The sequence below is a fragment of the Clarias gariepinus genome, chromosome 16, assembly GCF_024256425.1.
Source record: "Clarias gariepinus isolate MV-2021 ecotype Netherlands chromosome 16, CGAR_prim_01v2, whole genome shotgun sequence".
NCBI lineage: Eukaryota > Metazoa > Chordata > Actinopteri > Siluriformes > Clariidae > Clarias > Clarias gariepinus.
In genome coordinates, this window is record NC_071115.1 from 3680525 (window position 1) to 3699633 (window position 19109).

The following is a 19109-nucleotide window of genomic DNA, read 5'->3' on the forward strand; positions in this document are numbered from 1 at the left end:
TAGGATAACCTTCTTTCATCTCAGAAATATTGCCAAGATAAGAAATATATTGTCGCTAAACAATGCAGAAAAACTAGTTCATGCTTTTATCACCTCTAGGTTGGACTATTGTAATGCCTTACTGTCTGGTTGTTCAACTAGGTGCATAAACAAGCTTCAGCTAGTCTAGAATGCAGCAGCGAGACTCCTCACTAGAACCAGAAGATTTGAGCACATCACCCCATCTTATTTTCACTTCATTGGCTCCCTGTTAAATTTCGCATTGATTTTAAAATACTACTATTAACATATAAAGCATTAAATGGTTTCGGGCCGCAGTATCTGAGTGAACTGCTAGTTTCTTACTATCCGTCATGCCTACTTCGATCAAAGGATGCAGGCTGCTTATCAGTACCGCAAATTATAAAAACTACAGCTGGAGGCAGAGCTTTTTCTTACAAAATTATGGAATAGTCTTCCAATTAGTGTTCGGGACTCACACACAGTCTCAGTGTTTAAGTCCAGGCTAAAAACCTATTTATTTAATCAAGCATTTTTATAAATAGATTTTCCTTAGGTAAAGGAGCAGATTTAGGGGACTCATGGACCTTGAGTATTATGGTGAACTGGTATGTTTAGATGCTGTCCTCCCCACTCTCATTGATCACTTAGGTTTGTTGACGGTGAGGTGATTGGTTGCTTTACATCTCAGGGAGCCCTCATGTCTGTGTTTCCTTTTGGCTCTCCCTTTTAGTTATGCTGTCATAGTTAGTCCTGCCGGAGTCTCTGCTTGCACAGCTTCGCTTCTGGTTGGGGATCTCGTCACTTGGATGCTCCGTGTGTCTCTTTGGGATGCGTCTCGTGTCTGGGGATGGTTCTCTTTACCTAGAAGACGGTTCTGGCCTCGACTGGTTTTGCAGCTGTTTCTCTGAGGACTTGACTGTTCGATAGTTCAGGACTGGAACTTTATACAAGTCTACCTGAGTTTTCAATAACTAACTGGACTCCATATTAACATCAATTAACATCAAATGTTATGCTGAACTGCCTGCCAACTAACAGACAGTATGAATGCAGATCAATTCCTGCTCTCTGTTTCACCCAAATGAGGATGGGTTCCCTGTTGAGTCTGGTTCCTCTCAAGGTTTCTTCCTACTACCATCTTAGGGAGTTTTTCCTTGCCATTTTGATTGACTATTGACTTGATGGACTATCTGACCATTTTGATTCATACACATTCAAATTCTATACAAACTTTAATTCTTTTGATTGTGTAAGGCTGCTTTTGGACAATGCCAATTGTTAAAAGCGCTATACAAATAAAATTGAATTAACACCATTAGATACTAACCCGGTTAGGTCATCACCCAACGTTACAATAACCAGTGTAGCTACTTATCCAACTAACCCATCCTGTCTCTAGTCTCTTTCCGTGTTTCTAGTCTTGTCTAGACCTGTTTTAGCTTCATGCATGGTTTGTTGGAGGTCTTAGCCTCTAGTTTTGCCATAGAACCTGTGTTTCCTGTTGTACAGCTAAAGAGCCTGTTTTACCATAGAACCTGTGTTCTATACTACAGCAAAGAGTCTTTGTTTCTCTTTATGATATTCCATGTTTTGTCTTATATTTTGATATTAAAGACTCTTTTTGTTGGAACCAACCCTCTGCGCCTAATGCCTGCCCTTTCTGCCCACGGCATCATCATCAGCCAGTAACACCTCGTTCATGACACTACCAACTGCTAAATGTATATATGTGTGTGTATATATATATATATATTTATTAAATACAGAATTGTCCACTGATAAAAGCGCTATATAAATACAATTTAATAGAATGAGTCTACAGAATGTTGCGCTGTATGTGTCTCAAGTTTGAGAAATCGAAGTAAAAAAAAAACTTGTTAGAGCCCAAAGGGTGTCCAAAGTGACAAAACCATTAACATCCTCTTGTTACTTTTGTTAGTCTTTTATATTACCTAGCTATTTTATTCGATAGAGAATAAAGTATGAGGCCCTGATAAGCTATCTGGAACAGCTTCTCTGGACCAGGCACTAAAAAAGGTCATCGGTAAACATCAACATTAAGGCAAAACCCAAAATCAGAGCCTTTCAGCAAAACAATGTCAGAAATATGAATGGCAAAATATAGTTATCAAAGCATGCCAAGTGCTGGTACATTGTACTATACAGTACAATATAGAGTACATTCAGCCTTATTTCACAGTTACCTTGGAGGCCTTAAATACTGTGTAAAGTTGACTGTGTTGGACTTTTTCAGGAGGCAAACATTTCTAATGGCCTTGGTTAGACCTCGGTACCTTGGTTCTTTTTTGAACTTAAAGACCTCGGTTCTTTTCTACTGTACATGGCTAAACTAAAAAAAAAATGCGCCAGTAGACAGATTTGGACACAGTTGACCAACACCAGAAGACTTTTGACTTTGAACTGCAAGTCATAACCATTGAAACTATAAAAAGTTTGCATTTTCACTTTGTGCGTAATGTACCTAGAATATAAGATTATATAGCTCTCAGTTCCAGTAAACGGAACATTATCCAGCTAGGTTGGTTTACTTTCCTGACCAAAGCGGGCATTATGATTTCCACTCAACCACAGCAGTTACTCGTACCATTCACCAGCCTGATCTTTATTATGAACTGATTTTAGCAGAAAAAAATATATAATTTACCTAATTTTAGATTTTTTGACAGTTTGCTCTTGAGTTATAAAGTAAAATGATAGTCGAAATAAAAAAAAAAGGCTATAGACAGTTTTAACAGCACAGGCTTACTAAGTAGAAGGACATTTCAGCCCACCTACTCAACCATCACTCAGTAACAGTGTTAATGTGTCAGTCTACTTAATTAAACTTTTTAAACAAAGAAAGGTGTTCAAGTCACACTGGAACATGTGATAAAAATTTTTGTTGCATAAAGATATAACACTGAGTGCATTAGTGTAGCAGGGGATTAAATAGAGAAATTAAGGGAGTTTTAAACTCTTATCATGCACAGTCAACATGTTAAAACCAGTGTTTTTTTTTTCTTTTATTTGTTTTAAACATAAAATAAATGTCTTTTGGGTAAGCTATAAATAAGCTATAGTTTCAAAGATCTTTATCCACAATTTTTACTTGCAATCTTTACTTTCTTTACTAAAATCACTTTAATGTTAACACATACATAAAAATGATATAAAAACTAGACTAAATTTTTATATTATTATTATTACCTTTATTAATACAGTAATAATAATAATAATAATAATAATAATAATAATAATAATAATAACAACAGCAACAACAATACAATTACTCCAATAAGCATGACCACTTTCTTCACTTTGAATTTTGGGTAAAAGGAATGTGTCATGAAACAAAGGGTTAAAGCATAATGTAATGCAGTATACAAAAAATATAAATCACATTGAAAACAAGGTCAGGTTTTTGTACCTGAGCAAGTAACACCAGCATCTTCACCATGGCCACAGTCATGTGTTCCAAATCCCCTATGAGAGCACTGTGTAATGCTCTGTTCACTTCCAGAACAGCAAACATCATCCATCCATATTGGGCCACTTCCCTGACCAAAAGTGGCACTTTGATGAGCGCTGACAGCATTACCACATCCAAGCTGTCTACACACCACCTGTGCATCATTCATGTCCCAGTCATCATCACACACTGTTCCCCACTGGTTATTATAATAAACTTCCACTCTACCAGAGCAGGAGTGACTGCCACCAGCAAGACGTATGTTAACGCCATCTAAGAAAAACAGCGAAACCCATGTTAATATTAATCTTTTTTTTTTATTTCATTACTTCGTTTTAATATTACAACACTTGAACTCTTGAGACCCAATGTCCTCACATGGACATCACATTTTCTACATTGTGTGCACTGTATATTCTTGTGATATCCTCATAGGAGGACCATTGGGCATTACTGTTTAGCTAAGCTTTCCTTTTGCCAAGTCCATCCTCAACAAATGCTAATAAACAGAAACAGTAATGAGAAATTACCAAGTAATCAACATTAGGGTCTGAATCTCAGGAGGTTAACGAACATGAATCCATCTTTATATTTTCTAATTGTTTTTCAAAACTCATGCCTGCCCTCGTTAAAAAAGAAATACATTTTAGTGTATTACAAATATATTTAAATCTTCGATAGTACATTGCAAATATACTGATAAATAAAAAGGGCCATCAGTTAATAAATAAAATATATACTGACATCATGCATTAACCAAATTTTGGAATTAAACTTTAAACATACTTCAAAATGATTGTATTATATTCTTTTCCCCAAAAATGTATTATAGGAAAATATACTTTATGTGAAAGGTTGGTGTAATTTTCAAAGCACACTTATTTACACTTTGTTCTTCAATTTATTTTTGGCATAGTTTTTAATTTTTAAATATATAAAAATATACAAAATACTCATTGTACCAATGTGCATAAAGTATATATTAAAATGCAAATTTTAGCATACAGTAGTCTCAGTATATTTTGAGTTAAATTTAAATATACTTATTCATATGTACTTAATCATGCTTATATTTCATGCACTTCTCTCTTGCTTTCGGACTCGTTTTTGCATGCTGAAACTCACTTTTGTGCGGTCAAGATCATTTATGTGTTTGTGTCTCTTCTATGCGTTCATTATTATAAAGCTACACTTGCACAAACTGCAGCAGCATTATGTTAGGAGTGCAGGACGAGATGGTTCCAAGTGCAGTGGCGCAACTTCTATGAATCTATTATGTTATAAACTGCCGGACGTGAGATTGGGAACTGGCTGGCAGCGAGGTTTCTTGATGACTGTGATTGTAGCTGGGGCGCTCGCTCCTCTGTGTCGGGAAGCTGCGTGTGCAGAGAGAGCGAGAGGCGCGGGAATGCGGAAGCCGGAGTGAGAGCTCTGTGTGTGACGTGAGCCTGGGAGGAATGCGGAAGTGCCGTGAGCCTGGGAGGAATGCGGAAGTGCCGTGAGCCGGCGTGAGCGCCCTGTGTGTCCCGCGCAGGAATGCAGAAGTGCAAAGAGCCGGTGCAAAGGACTTTATTTGTAGCGTGACTTGTGCCGGGATGCAATGATGTGGAGAGCCGGTGAGAGAATGACGAAATCGCGCAGGTTGGTGGCTGGTTTTGTTGATCTTACTCGTGGTCGAGGGAGCGCAGAGTTCAGAGTCAAAAAGACGAGAGAAAAGTCCGTGATCCAGATTCGTAATCGTTGAAACAATCCCAATGGTCGGTAACAAAGTCCGTGAGCGTGGAAGTCCAATACGTGAGACAAAAAGCGAGGTCGAGAAAAACGAAGCGTGGTCGGTAGCGAAGAGTCAAGGCATGGAACAAACGCTGGAGAATTGGGCTATGGAAGGCACACAATAATCTGGCAATGAGGTGGTGTCAGTGTGTGGTTTAAATAGGTAAGGGGATGATTACAGATGCCACACAGGTGTGTGGCGAGCGGAAGGTGAGGCAGTGAGATGTAAGGAGTGATTGGGAACGTGGAACAGGAGTGCTTCAGACATTAAGGCAGAGCTGTGGCTTGGCGGTTCGTGACAGTACCCCCCCCCCATGAACGCCACCTGGCGTTTTAGCAGGTGCCTCAGGGTGGAGTCTGTGAAAATCAGAAATGAGGGAGCGGTCCAATATGAACCTGGCTGGTACCCAACTTCTCTCCTCAGGGCCGTAGCCCTCCCAGTCCACCAGGTACTGTAAACCACGTCCACGGCGGCGAGACTTGAGGATTTTACGGACAGTGAAGGCTTCACCCCCGTCTATAAGACGAAGGCTTGGGCAGAGGGAACTGCAGCCTCCTCCTCCTGGGAGGGAAATAACGGTGGCTGATACCCGAGGCAGCAGTGGAACGGGGACAACCCTGTGGCAGATGTGGGGAGCGAGTTGTGGGCGTATTCCACCCAGGGTAGGAAGCGACTCCAGGAAGCTGTGTCCCGAGAGGCCATGCACCTTAATGTCTTTTCCAGTTCCTGGTTCATGCGCTCGGTTTGTCCATTGGTCTGGGGGTGAAAACCAGATGAGAGGCTGGGGGTGGCGCCAATAAGGCCACAAAATGCCTTCCAGAAACGAGCAGAGAATTGAGGCCCTCTGTCAGAAACGATGTCCAGCGGAAGTCCGTGGAGACGAAAAACATGGTCAACCAGAAGTTCGGCTGTTTCCTTGGCGGACGGAAGCTTGGGTAACGGAATGAAATGGGCTGATTTGGAAAACCGGTCAACAATGGTCAAGATGCATGTGTTATTGTCGGAAGGTGGCAGTCCAGTGACAAAATCAATAGAGATGTGAGACCAGGGCCGATGGGGAATGGGAAGGGGTCTTAGTAGGCCCTCGGGGGGGCGGTTAGTTGTCTTGTTTCTAGAACAGATGTCACAGGCAGCTACAAACTCCTTGACATCTTCTTTCATAGTAGACCACCAAAACCGTTGTTGTAGGAGGGAAAGTGTGCGTGCCACCCCAGGGTGACAAGCCAACCTAGAGCTGTGGGCCCAGTCAAGTACTTGAGGTCTCACTGATGCAGGGACAAAAAGCATCCTGGGGGGAACATTACTTGGGCCTGGTTCCTGGTCGAGGGTCCGCTGGACCAGGTTTTCTACTTCCAGCCGCATAGTAGCCACAAGACATGGAGGGGGAAGGATGGTTTCAGCAGTGGGAGTGTGCTGGGAGGTAGAGAATTGCCGAGAGAGGGCGTCGGGTTTAATGTTCTTGGAGCCTGGCCGATATGATAGTGTGAAACGAAAGCGAGAGTAGAAAAGTGACCACCGCGCCTGACGAGAATTAAGTCTCTTGGCTGACTTTAAATACTCGAGGTTTTTATGGTCCGTCCAGACAAGAAAAGGGTGTTCCGCTCCCTCCAGCCAGTGCCTCCATTCCTCGAGGGCCAGTTTGACTGCCAAGAGTTCCCGGTCTCCAATGCCGTAGTTTCGTTCTGGGGGTGTGAGTTGGCGGGAGAAGAAGGAGCAAGGGTGAAGTTTGTTGTCCTTAGGTGATCTTTGTGAAAGGATGGCCCCTACGCCGGTCTCAGAAGCATCTACTTCAACTACAAATTGGAGGGAGGGGTCGGGTAGGGTGAGGATGGGTGCCGTGGTAAATCGACGCTTAAGCTCCTCAAAGGCATTGCCTGCCAGGGGGTTCCAGTGAAACGGGGTCTTCGTCGACGTGAGTGAGGTGAGTGGGGATGCCACCATACTGTAATTTTTAATAAAGCGGCGATAAAAATTGGCAAATCCCAGGAAGCGCTGAAGATCACGTCTGGAAGATGGTAGTGGTCAGTCAGTTACCGCCTTAACCTTGGTGGGGTCCATCTGGATGCCGGATGGTGAGATAAAGAAGCCAAGAAAAGAGGTGGAGGTGCAGTGGAATTCACACTTTTCTGCCTTGATATATAGCTTGTTTTCTAGCAGACGTTGCAGAACTTGACGGACGTGGAGCTTGTGTTCCTCTTCCAAACGTGAAAAGATTAAAATGTCGTCGAGGTAAGCAAACACGAAGACGTTGAGGAAGTCTCTCAGGACGTCATTGATGAGTGCCTGGAAAACTGCTGGGGCATTGGTTAGGCCAAACGGGACGACCAGGTATTCATAATGGCCAGTAGGGGTATTGAAGGCAGTCTTCCATTCATCGCCCTCCCTTATTCGAACCAGATGGTAGGCGTTCCTTAGGTCAAGCTTAGTAAACATGCGGGCATCCTGGAGCAGTTCAAAGGCAGAAGACATTAGTGGAAGGGGGTAGCGATTCTTGACCGTGATCTCGTTTAATCCCCTGTAATCGATGCAGGGCCTGAGGGACTTGTCTCTTTTCTCCACAAAAAAGAATCCTGCCCCTGCGGGTGAGGACGAGGAGCGAATTATGCCTGCTGCGAGTGACTCGCTAATATATTGCTCCATAGCTTCTCTCTCTGGACGAGAGAGAGAATATAATCGGCCCTTAGGAGGGGAAGTGCCAGGGAGAAGGTCAATAGCACAATCATAGGGGCGGTGAGGAGGTAGAGAGACAGCCTGTGATTTGCTAAAGACCTGTCGGAGATCATGATATTCAGTGGGTACTTTGTTCAGGTCAGGGATCTCCTCTTGGAAGGTGGGAGAGATTCGCCCCGTGGTAGCAGAGCGCAAACATGACGTGAGGCAGGTGGGACTCCAGCCCAGGATGCTTTGTTTCTGCCAATCTATGTGAGGGTTATGTAGTCTTAACCACGGGAGCCCCAAGACAATGGGTGCGTGAGCATTTTGGACAGCGAGAAAAGTGATGGTCTCAATGTGATTGCCGGAAAACTGTAACGTAACGGGAGTGGTGCAATGAGTAATCGGAGCAAGTCTACTGCCATCGAGGGCCTGAACAATGAACGGTCGAGACAAAGAAGTGAGCGGGATCTTGAATTGGGAAGCGGCAGAAGTTGAGATCAGGTTTTGGTCGGCCCCGGAGTCTACTAGGGCGTGGGTGATGTAGGAGTGACTGCCCAGGGTCAGGGTGACAGGAAAACATGAACGCTGATCCGGGGAAAAAGTGGAAGCAGGACCCCCCTGTAGCCCCAGAACTACTGGGGGGCCCGACCTTTTAGTGGGCAGGACCGTACGACATGGCCTACCTGGCCACAGTAAAAGCAAGCCCCGTCATCACTACGGTGCTGACGCTCCCTTGGAGAAATATGTGTGCGACCTATTTGCATAGGTTCTGGAGGTGACTCAGGGGTAGTAACTGTGGACGCTGGAGTGTAAAACTTCCCAAAAGACCGATGCTCCTCCCGTCAGGATCGTTTACGGGCATCAATGCGTGTCGCCAAGTCAATAAGGCCGTGCAGGTCTGATGGAAGCTCCCGGGCCGCAAGCTCGTCCTTGATTGAGTCCGAGAGTCCATTGAGAAAACAATCAAAAAGGGCCCTTTCGTCCCAGCCACAGGAGGGCGCCAGCGTCCGAAAATCAATAGCGTAGTTGGAAACAGAGCTCGATCCCTGACGTAATAGAAGTATCTGTCCTGCCGCCTGGTGTCCAGAGAACGAACGGTCGAAAACCCTCCTCATCTCATCAGTAAATGTCTTGTAAGTAAAGCAGCAAGGGACCTGGGCATCCCATAATGCTGTTCCCCACTCCCTTGCTTTCCCTGAGAGGAGCGTGATTATATAAGCCACCTTGGATCGTTCAGTGGGGAATGAAGCGGCCTGCAGTTCAAGAACGAGAGAACACTGTGACAGGAAAGAGCGACAGGTAGAAGGGTCACCATCATAAGTGGGTGGGGCAGGTAGGCGTGGTTCATGACCAGTGGCATGTGAAGGAAAAGAAGACTGTGGAATAGGTGTTGGGGGTGCTTGTGTTTGCTGTAGCTGAGTGGTAAGTGACGCTAAGGTTTCTGTGATGGTTTGAAGGGTGGAGGTGATCTGCCTGATCTCTTGTTGGTGATTGCCTAGGAGGGCTCCCTGGCTCTCCAGTGCCCCCCTCAGGTGAACTGCCTCTGCTGGATCCATATATGGCCAGATTATACTGTTAGGAGTGCAGGACGAGATGGTTCCAAGTGCAGTGGCGCAACTTCTATGAATCTATTATGTTATAAACTGCCGGACGTGAGATTGGGAACTCGCTAACAGCGAGGTTTCTTGATGACTGTGATTGTAGCTGGGGCGCTCGCTCCTCTGTGTCGGGAAGCTGCGTGTGCAGAGAGAGCGAGAGGCGCGGGAATGCGGAAGCCGGAGTGAGAGCTCTGTGTGTGACGTGAGCCTGGGAGGAATGCGGAAGTGCCGTGAGCCTGGGAGGAATGCGGAAGTGCCGTGAGCCGGCGTGAGCGCCCTGTGTGTCCCGCGCAGGAATGCAGAAGTGCAAAGAGCCGGTGCAAAGTACTTTATTTGTAGCGTGACTTGTGCCGGGATGCAATGATGTGGAGAGCCGGTGAGAGAATGACGAAATCGCGCAGGTTGGTGGCTGGTTTTGTTGATCTTACTCGTGGTCGAGGGAGCGCAGAGTTCAGAGTCAAAAAGACGAGAGAAAAGTCCGTGATCCAGATTCGTAATCGTTGAAACAATCCCAATGGTCGGTAACAAAGTCCGTGAGAGTGGAAGTCCAATACGTGAGACAAAAAGCGAGGTCGAGAAAAACGAGGCGTGGTCGGTAGCGAAGAGTCAAGGCATGGAACAAACGCTGGAGAATTGGGCTATGGAAGGCACACAATAATCTGGCAATGAGGTGGTGTCAGTGTGTGGGGATGATGTCGTTCTCTGGACACCAGGGGATGATTACAGATGCCACACAGGTGTGTGGCGAGCGGAAGGTGAGGCAGTGAGATGTAAGGAGTGATTGGGAACGTGGAACAGGAGTGCTTCAGACATTAAGGCAGAGCTGTGGCTTGGCGGTTTGTGACACATTAGAACTATTTCAGCCAACCAGAGGCTAGAAGAAGGGCAATACCAGCCCAAATCTCTTTTCTGATTGGCTCCTCAGTCCTCTGCTTCTAGTTTGAATTCATGGTTGTGTCATATTGTGCGCGTTACTTCATATCTTTATTATTTTATTTTCTCCTGCACAAGGTACATTTCATGGTTTTTGTTAGTCAGTTTGTAATTAAGTACATAGTTTAGACTATAGACTGTATTGTCTAATGTGGTGTTGCTAAATCTTTTGCTGATTTACTAATTTACTTTGCTTCTAGTAGACCTTTCGGTCTGTTTTCAGAGTCTTTGATTAACAGCTAGGATCAACACACCAGGTTTAAAATAATACTGTACCTGTATATTCTAATACTAATATTTGTCGTGGTTTAAACAACAGTTTAAATTTGTTTGTGAGGCAACATAATGTTGAACACAAATAAAATATAGTATTGCTTTTTTTCTTAAAAAAATGAAATCTGTTAAACTCATGGGTAAAATCTGCCGCATAATTACTGATGTAATGTGTTTCAAAAACATTATATTGTAGAAAATGCATTCAGCATTTGTAAATTACCCTAAACACCTTTAACACCATTTAATGTATTGATAAAACATTTGCAATACAGTATTATAGAAAACTGTGTGTACTGTATAAAATAATAAAGTGTATTTAGAATTGGCCAGAAGTGTAACAGCATGCTACTGCTGCCGTAAGAATATATTCATTATATACAGGTCAGGTATGTACATTAATACACACGGCTATATACTGTACTTTATGTGTACTAAGTATACTTTAGGTTGTTCCATGTTAGCACACAAAAGTATACTTAATAAACTTAAAATTGTAATTTTAAACAATTTAATTACAACTTAAATGGACTTAAATTTGTTGTTCCAAAGTAGAAAACTTTAAGTAGTCTGGCTACAAGTACACTTATGTATTGCTAATGACTAGTCAACAGTGGAGCTCTGGATAACGAACATAATTCGTTCCAGAAGCAGACTCGTATAAAAATAAATAAATAAATAAAAATAAAAACGTAAAGATATTTAGTACAAAATATTAAATTAAAAAAATAAAACAAATTAACATGCACTTTACCTTAAAAAAAAAATCCTGACAGATAAGTGTTTCTGCTAGTGTTTGTGCGTGCACAGCTCTGTTTATGTGTGTGTGTGAAGCTAAAGTAAGAGGAGAAGATGATTCAGCCCCTCCCCTCTCCCTCTTCTCGTCTTACACAGTAACACTTTCTTCTCTCTTATTTGATTTTTACACACGCACACACATACCTACACATACACACATGCACACACACACACACATTAACAGAAAGACTGTTTTATCAGGGAAAATTAACAACATCGCTAATGACGCTTAAGTGAGCTCTTGCTAAGTGAATCACTGCTGCAAAAAAAAAATTAAACAAAACCTGCACTCATGACATCATGAATCGCGACAGAGCAGTGTTTCCTTTAAGAGTGTGTGTGTGTGTGTGTGTGTGTGTGTGTGTGTGTGTGTAAGAGTGAGAGACACAAAGACACACACAGACACAAAGTGCTGGCTGACCCAGAGAGAAAGAAAATGGATCTTTTACTTCCCTAATGAGACTTTCCTTTGGTTTACACGCGCATACACAGGTGTGTTATAATAAACAGTACATGTGCACTGTACACACGCACACACACAAAATAAAATATGTTTTACCCACGCACGTGGTCACATTGTTATAGTTAACAGTACAAGCGTGCATGGATGTTGATTATACCAGTAAGAGACGAGCACTAAGACCCAGCAAGGGAGACGATTACCCACAATTCCGCAGCACAAGAGAGAGAAAAACCTTTGGCTCTGTTGTGACACTCAGCGTCAAAACAAGAAGTGTATACGTGCTACATGATACTCGGTGCTCGTAAACCAAGACTTGTTTGTTTTTTAAGTTAAAATTTATTAAAAATTTCTGCTCGTCTTGTGGAACACTCGTAAACCACGTTACTCGCAATCCAAGGTTCCCCTGTACTTAAAATTTGTTATTTTGGAACAAATAATTTTGTACTAAGTTTAAACTGTAATGAAATTATACAAAAGCACAATTTTAAGTGTATTAAGTGTAGTTAAAGTGGAACAACTTTAAGAATACTTTGAACACAAGTATATGGCTGTGTGTAAACGAGTACATCTGTAATGTATCATAAGTAACTGTACATTATAGCAATTTTTACTGTGTAACAAATGCATGAGTTATATACAATTAATATATTCTTACTTAATCAGTAGAATCTTATACTTTTTACCAATTTCAAACACTAAAAAGTACACTTTGTGGTTAATAAAAATATACTTTGGTATTTTTTATAGTACACAGTCTTCTATACTGTATTTTAAATGCATTATCATTACACATGCATTTTGTATAAACATGTTTTTGAACATCAGTGATAATGAGGCAGATTTAATTCATAAGTTCAACAAATTTAATTTGCACATGGTTACTAATAATTATAAGTTTCTGTCTTCCATAAAGAGTTCAGGTTTTTTCCCTAATAAATAAATGTCTGCACTTCTGTTCTGCTCTTTCTTAATTCGTGGCGATGTTGAGAGCTTTGGTAATGTATCTGTGTCACCATTGCTGGGAAGAGAAGCTATAAAAATATGACCTTATGTGGTGTGCTTTAGGAAAAAATCTGTTTACTGGGGCAAAAATAGTTTACATACACTCTTTCACATGCTTTTACTCTTACATGCTGAATATTTTTGTTCTCCAAACTAAAAAAGGTCACTCCATATCATGAGAATGATTAAAACATGTGTGTTTTATGCAAAAGTTCAGATATTTTCTTTATTAATATTATTATAATTAATATCAAATTCGTAAATTATAAACAGATCTGGTCTAGTTTTCTTGCATTTATATTTAATTACTTTATTCATTTACTATATTCATAACATTTAATAAGAAAATCTATAAATGTTGTTGTATCCACTTTAATGTTAGAGGATTAATATGGACTTAATAATTGAAAACTTTTTCTTATTTGAGTGCTAATGTGGCCTTGTGACAGGTCTCTGTCACAGCTCATGAATCAAATTTATTTAAATGAAGAAAAAAAAAAAACTTACCAGCCAGCAAAGAAGCTCGTAGAAGACTGGCTATGGACAGAAAATAAAGAAAAAACATTTATTTTAAACAATTATTTAAAAATCAAAAGCTGTCTTTTGTCTTATAATATTAAATTAAATTTAAATATAATAAATCGCGTTAGCAATCCCATAAATTTTGGAACAAAGATATGACTTTTGGCCTCTAGAACCATGGAGGACAGCTAAACAACATGACTGCAAAATCCTGTGGAAAAGAACATCACAATATCTAGGCAAGTCAAGAACACGCTTGAGGAAGTAGGTGTCTACAAATTTCAGCTCGTCTTGTGGAACACTCGCAAACTGTGTTACTCGCAATCTGAGGTCCCACTGTACTTGCAGTTTGCTATTTTGGAACAAGTGATTTTGTACTAAGTGTATTTAAGCTGTGATGAAATTATTTAAAAGCACAATGTGTATGTGTAAGTGTATTAAGTGTACTTGTGTGTGCTAAAGTGGAACAACTTTAAGAATACTTAGAACACAAGTTTATGGCTGTGTGTACACAAGTATATGTGTAATGTATTATAAGTACATTATATAAATTTTTACTGTGTTAGAAATGCATGAGTTATATACAATAAATATATTCTTACTTAATCAGTAGAATGTTATACTTTTGACCAATTTCAAACACTAAAAAGTACACTCTGTGGTTAATAAAAAGAAGTTCAGATATTTGCTAATCTATTAATATTGTACAAAATCAAATTCATAAATTATGAACAGATCTGGTCAAGTATTCTTGCATTTATATTTGATTACTTTTAAAGGTTTATAGTTTATTCATATTTAATAACATATTTAATAAGAAAATCTATTAATGTTGTTCTATCCACTTTATTGTTAGAGAACTAATATGGATTTAATCATAGGTGTATCTTTGTCAAAGTCTGCAAATAAGCGACAGCTTTATCAGGTAAATTCAGTGTAATCTTGGATTGTGAGTAACCTGGTTTGTGAATATTGTGCAAGACGAGCAAAAAATTTTAATAATTTTTGACTTGATATATGAGTATCCAAATATCATCGAATATTATGTGGCACGCATGAGTTTCACGTGATCACAACTGAGTTAATGCGTCTTCTCTATCTCGCACTGTGGAATTGTGGGGAATCGTCTCCCATTATCTGTCTCAGTTGCACAGGTTCTTTGGACTGATTAAACCAAAATTAACTTGTAACAGTATGGTGGAAAGAAAAAAGTGTGGAGAAAGAAAGGAATAGATCCAAAGCATCATCTGTCAAAATGATGAAGGCAGTATTATCGCATTTTGCCTGAAAAGGGCTATATTTTATCTTTAGATTTAGCCAAATACTGAAAAACTGATGGTACACTGCTTCATATTGCAGATAGACATTGACCCAAAACATACAGTGAAAACTACCCAAGGCAAAGTAATGAAATGTTCACTGGTCAAGGCAGTAACCTGATCTCAACACAATAGAGCACCCACAAAAAAGCAGCAACTGAAAGTACCTGACAAAGGCATGAGAAAGTATGTTGGGGGAAGAAACTTAACATTTAGTGGACTCAACATAGTGTCCATGGGACAGTAACATGGTAACATTGCAGTTACTGACTGCAATGGATTTTCAATGTGGATGTTGACAGAAACCAAATTCCAAGAAACATATAATTGTTCCAAAATGTATTCATTTGACTGTAACAGAAACTGGACACTTATGTATAATCAAATTTGCTCAGCCAACACAGTTGTACTTCTGCTATATAATTCTCTTAAAACCATACTTTCTGTTTAAGAAACTCACATATTTTAAATGTAATTGAGTTATCTTTAGCTTTAATTAGTTGCAATACATTTATTTATGTCCAGATAATCTTTGGTTGACGTCTTAATGAGGGGAGAGTTGAAGCACTCTTTAAAGTACTGTATTATCCAGCATGTCTCACAGCATTTCAGAGAGGTTAAGGTCAGCCATTCCATGTGTAAGAATGATTTCTCATGTTCCCAGGACCAGTCTTTTTCAGTCTTAGCTTAAGGAATCTACAGTATGTCATACTAGGATATGCCTGGAAATTCATGGACTCTGATTGGTCACAAGGTTGAATATTTTTATTGGCTCCGACAGTAGCTGTTAATCACAGGTTTATAACAACACACTCATACTACCATCATAGGTTTCTATTAGCACACTCTGATGCTAATACGAAATATAAACAACTGGTAGACATGTTTTATAAACTACTCCTTTATAAAACATGTCTACTATTTATTTATTTATTTTTAATTATTTATTTATTTTAAGGAATTGGCAAAAATTTTGGTGAACATTTTATGCATAATAAAAATTAACAAACTTAATGAACAGCAACAGTTTAAATGGAAATATAAAACACCATCACATTAAAAAAAAACATAATAATTTCTATTTTCAGGATCAGGGTGTTAGAAGTGGGTATTCAGTTTCTTTGTTCATGAAAAGACACTACATCAGCATTTTCCAAAGAGTTTACTGTTATTACAGTATATTGAATTATGTTTGATTTTATGTAAAAGTAAACATGTTCAGGAAATGTCCTTTCTCAAAAAAGTCTTTAAATTAAAATAAATAAAACATTTTTTTTAAGTAACCAGAAAAACAAAACTGGTAAGAAATCTATCTATCTATTTATCTATCTATCTATCTAAAGCATATTAAATCTTAAATTAAAAATAATATAGCAGTATTTAGAACGAACCGAGATAGTTTATAAAAATGGCAAAATTACCAAGAATTAAAGGGAGATGAAGTCTCAGCATCGTGGTCCTTGCAGTGTCATATAGTCTTCAATCCTGCTGTAAGTGTTAATTTTCACTTCTGATGTGAAGCTCACAAGTTCATGAAGGATGATGTTTTATTCTTATACATCTAAAGAGGCAGAGCTACTTTGATCAGTTCCTGTTAATGAAACATGAATGAATGAATTGAATACAAAAACTGCACACACAACATATAAAGTGTAAACAACACCCCAAAGTACACTTGCTACCAAAAGCTACTGAAGTCCAGAATATCTAAAGTGTCAAAACTACCCACTTCCTCTTAATACTTCCTCTTACCAGGTGGCCTAGAGATGTGTGACAAATAAAGAAAAAAAAAGATGCTAATAGTATTTTATAATACTGCTTTTAGACTATGATAAAATTCCAGAACTGCTGTGATGAAAGTATAATAGATGTTAAAATTTCTTATAAATCATTGTCTATACCGCTTTATCCTGTATAATTCAATTTAATTCAAATAAATTTTATTTGTATAGCGCTTTTAACAATTGTCATCGTCACAAAGCAGCTTTACACAATCAAAAGAATTATTTAAGTTTGTATGGAATGTGAGTGTGCATTAATCAAAATGGTCAGATAGTCCCTGGTGAGCAAACCGAGGGCAACAGTGGCAAGGAAAATCTCCGAGTTGGAAGTAAGAAGAAACCTTGGGAGAAACCATACTCAACAGGGAACCCATCCTCATTTGGGTGAAACAGAAAGCAGGTATTGATCTGCATTCATACTGTGTGTTAATTGGCAGCCATAGTGATCAGCTATAACAGTTGATGTTAATTGGTGTTAATATGGAGTCGAGGTAGTTATTGGAGACTCAGGTAGACTTGTAGGAAATTCCAGTCCTGAAATATCGAGCAACTGCAGCCAAGTCCTCAGAGAAACATCTGCCAACACTAGTCGAGGCCAGAACTGTCTTCATGGTAGATTGAAACCATCCCCAGACACCAGACGCATCCCAAAGAGACACACAGGGCATCCATGTGACGAGATCTCCAACCAGAAGCGGGGCACCAGGATGGGTCAGACAGGTCCGGAGGGCAGAGGGAGTCTGGATCACTGGCAGCTCAGGAACGACATGTGTAGCTTGACAGAGAGAGGGAAGAGAAAGAGGGGGAGAGAGAACAGCAGAGGGAAGAGCAGAAGAGGGGTGATAACAGTTAGGTATGGTCACATAATGTATAATGTGAATGTATATTTATATAGAGTGCAAGCAGAGACTCCGGCAGGACTAACTATAACAGCATAACTAAATGGGAGAGCCTAAAGGAAACACAGACATGTCTGGATGTGCTCCTCTAATGCTAATACAGTATCTTCTCCGTCAGAGTGCTCACTGACATTCACCTATCACAAGTAAAATTACCACTAACGACGGAGGAAAAATGTCTAAACATCCTGCACTCCACACACTAAACAAGCTGAATAATATCCATTATATCATACCTAAGTCGGAGTTTAGTTGTTTGGAGCTAAATTCCATTTGTTGTTCTTAGAAGACAAAAAAACGGGAGAAAAAGGCGATGTCCAATAGTATGAAGATGTAAAGAAATAGTTGCTAATAATATTATTATTGTATAAAGGAAAACCTTTATGATTTAAATGCTTGTACAAACGAGAACGATACAAAAACAGGAAGCTTCGTCACCAACAGGAAGTAAAATAAGTCGCAGTTTAATTGCCATCAAGTGCAACAGTAAAAGACCTCGGTGTGATTATAGATTCCAGCCTTTCATTTGAAGCTCATGTAGATAATATTACCAGGATAGCCTTCTTTCATCTCAAAAATATTGCCAAGATAAGAAATATATTGTCGCTAAACGATGCAGAAAAAATAGTTTATACTTTTATCACCTCTGGTTGGACTATTGTAATGCCTTACCGTCTGGTTGTTTAACTACAGTACTGTAGGTGCATAAACAAGCTTCAGTTAGTCCAGAATGCAGCAGCGAGAGTCCTCACTAGAACCAGAAGATATGAGCACATCTTATCTTTACTGCATTGGCTCCCTGTGAAATTTCGCATTGATTTTAAAATACTACTCTTGACATATAAAGCATTAAATGGTCTCGCACCGCACTGCTAGTCTCTTACGATCCGCCACAGCCTATCAAAGGATGCAGGCTGCTTGTCAGTACCGCATATTATGAAAAATTATGAAGCTGGGGGCAGAGCTTTTTTTTACAAAGCCCCAAAGTTATGGAATAGTCTTCCAAATAATGTTTGGGACTCAGACACAGTTTCAGTGTTTAAGTCCAGGCTTTAAGTCCAGGCTAAAGACATTTTTTAAATATATATATTTGCCTTAGGTAAAGGAGCAGATCTGGGGGACTCATGGACGTAGAGTATTATGGTGAATTAGTATGTTTAGATGCTGTCCTCCCCACTCTCATTAATTACTTTCACCGGCAGGTTTGTTGACGGTGAGGTGAGGTTTGCTTTACATCCCAGGAAGCCCTCATGTTTGCGTTTCCTTCTGGCTCTCCTATTTAGTTATGCTGTCATAGTTAGTCCTGTCGGAGTCATTGCTTGCACCACATTGTGCACCAAACAACTGATGAAGGTGTTTGGATGAACACTGAAACGTCTTGTGTTTTAAAGTATGTTTGTAAGTCCAGTGTTTTTGTAAATTAAACTTTATTTAGAAGAAACTTCTACCTGGATAAATAAATCTCCACAAACATATGTAGTCTGTTTAGTTTAGCTTGTTAAGCTTAGCTCTTGTTTAGTTTAGCTTTGCTCCAGTTGATTTATGTTTCTGTTGAGTTTTCATTATTATAAGAGTTTCAAAGTTATTCCCCTCTATGATATGCCTCACCAAAAGCTCACA

At 40.0% G+C, this 19109-nt stretch overlaps 1 protein-coding gene across 1 annotated transcript in view; it reads right to left on the reverse strand.

Annotated features, from left to right (window-relative positions):
* LOC128544935 (deleted in malignant brain tumors 1 protein-like) overlaps nucleotides 1-19109 on the reverse strand; it is a 217951-nt gene that overhangs the window by 112311 nt on the left and 86531 nt on the right. Inside the window, exon 14 of the mRNA XM_053515248.1 lies at nucleotides 3431-3745. Within this exon, the coding sequence (XP_053371223.1) occupies nucleotides 3431-3745 (315 nt within the window). The remainder of the gene's footprint in view (nucleotides 1-3430; nucleotides 3746-19109) is intronic.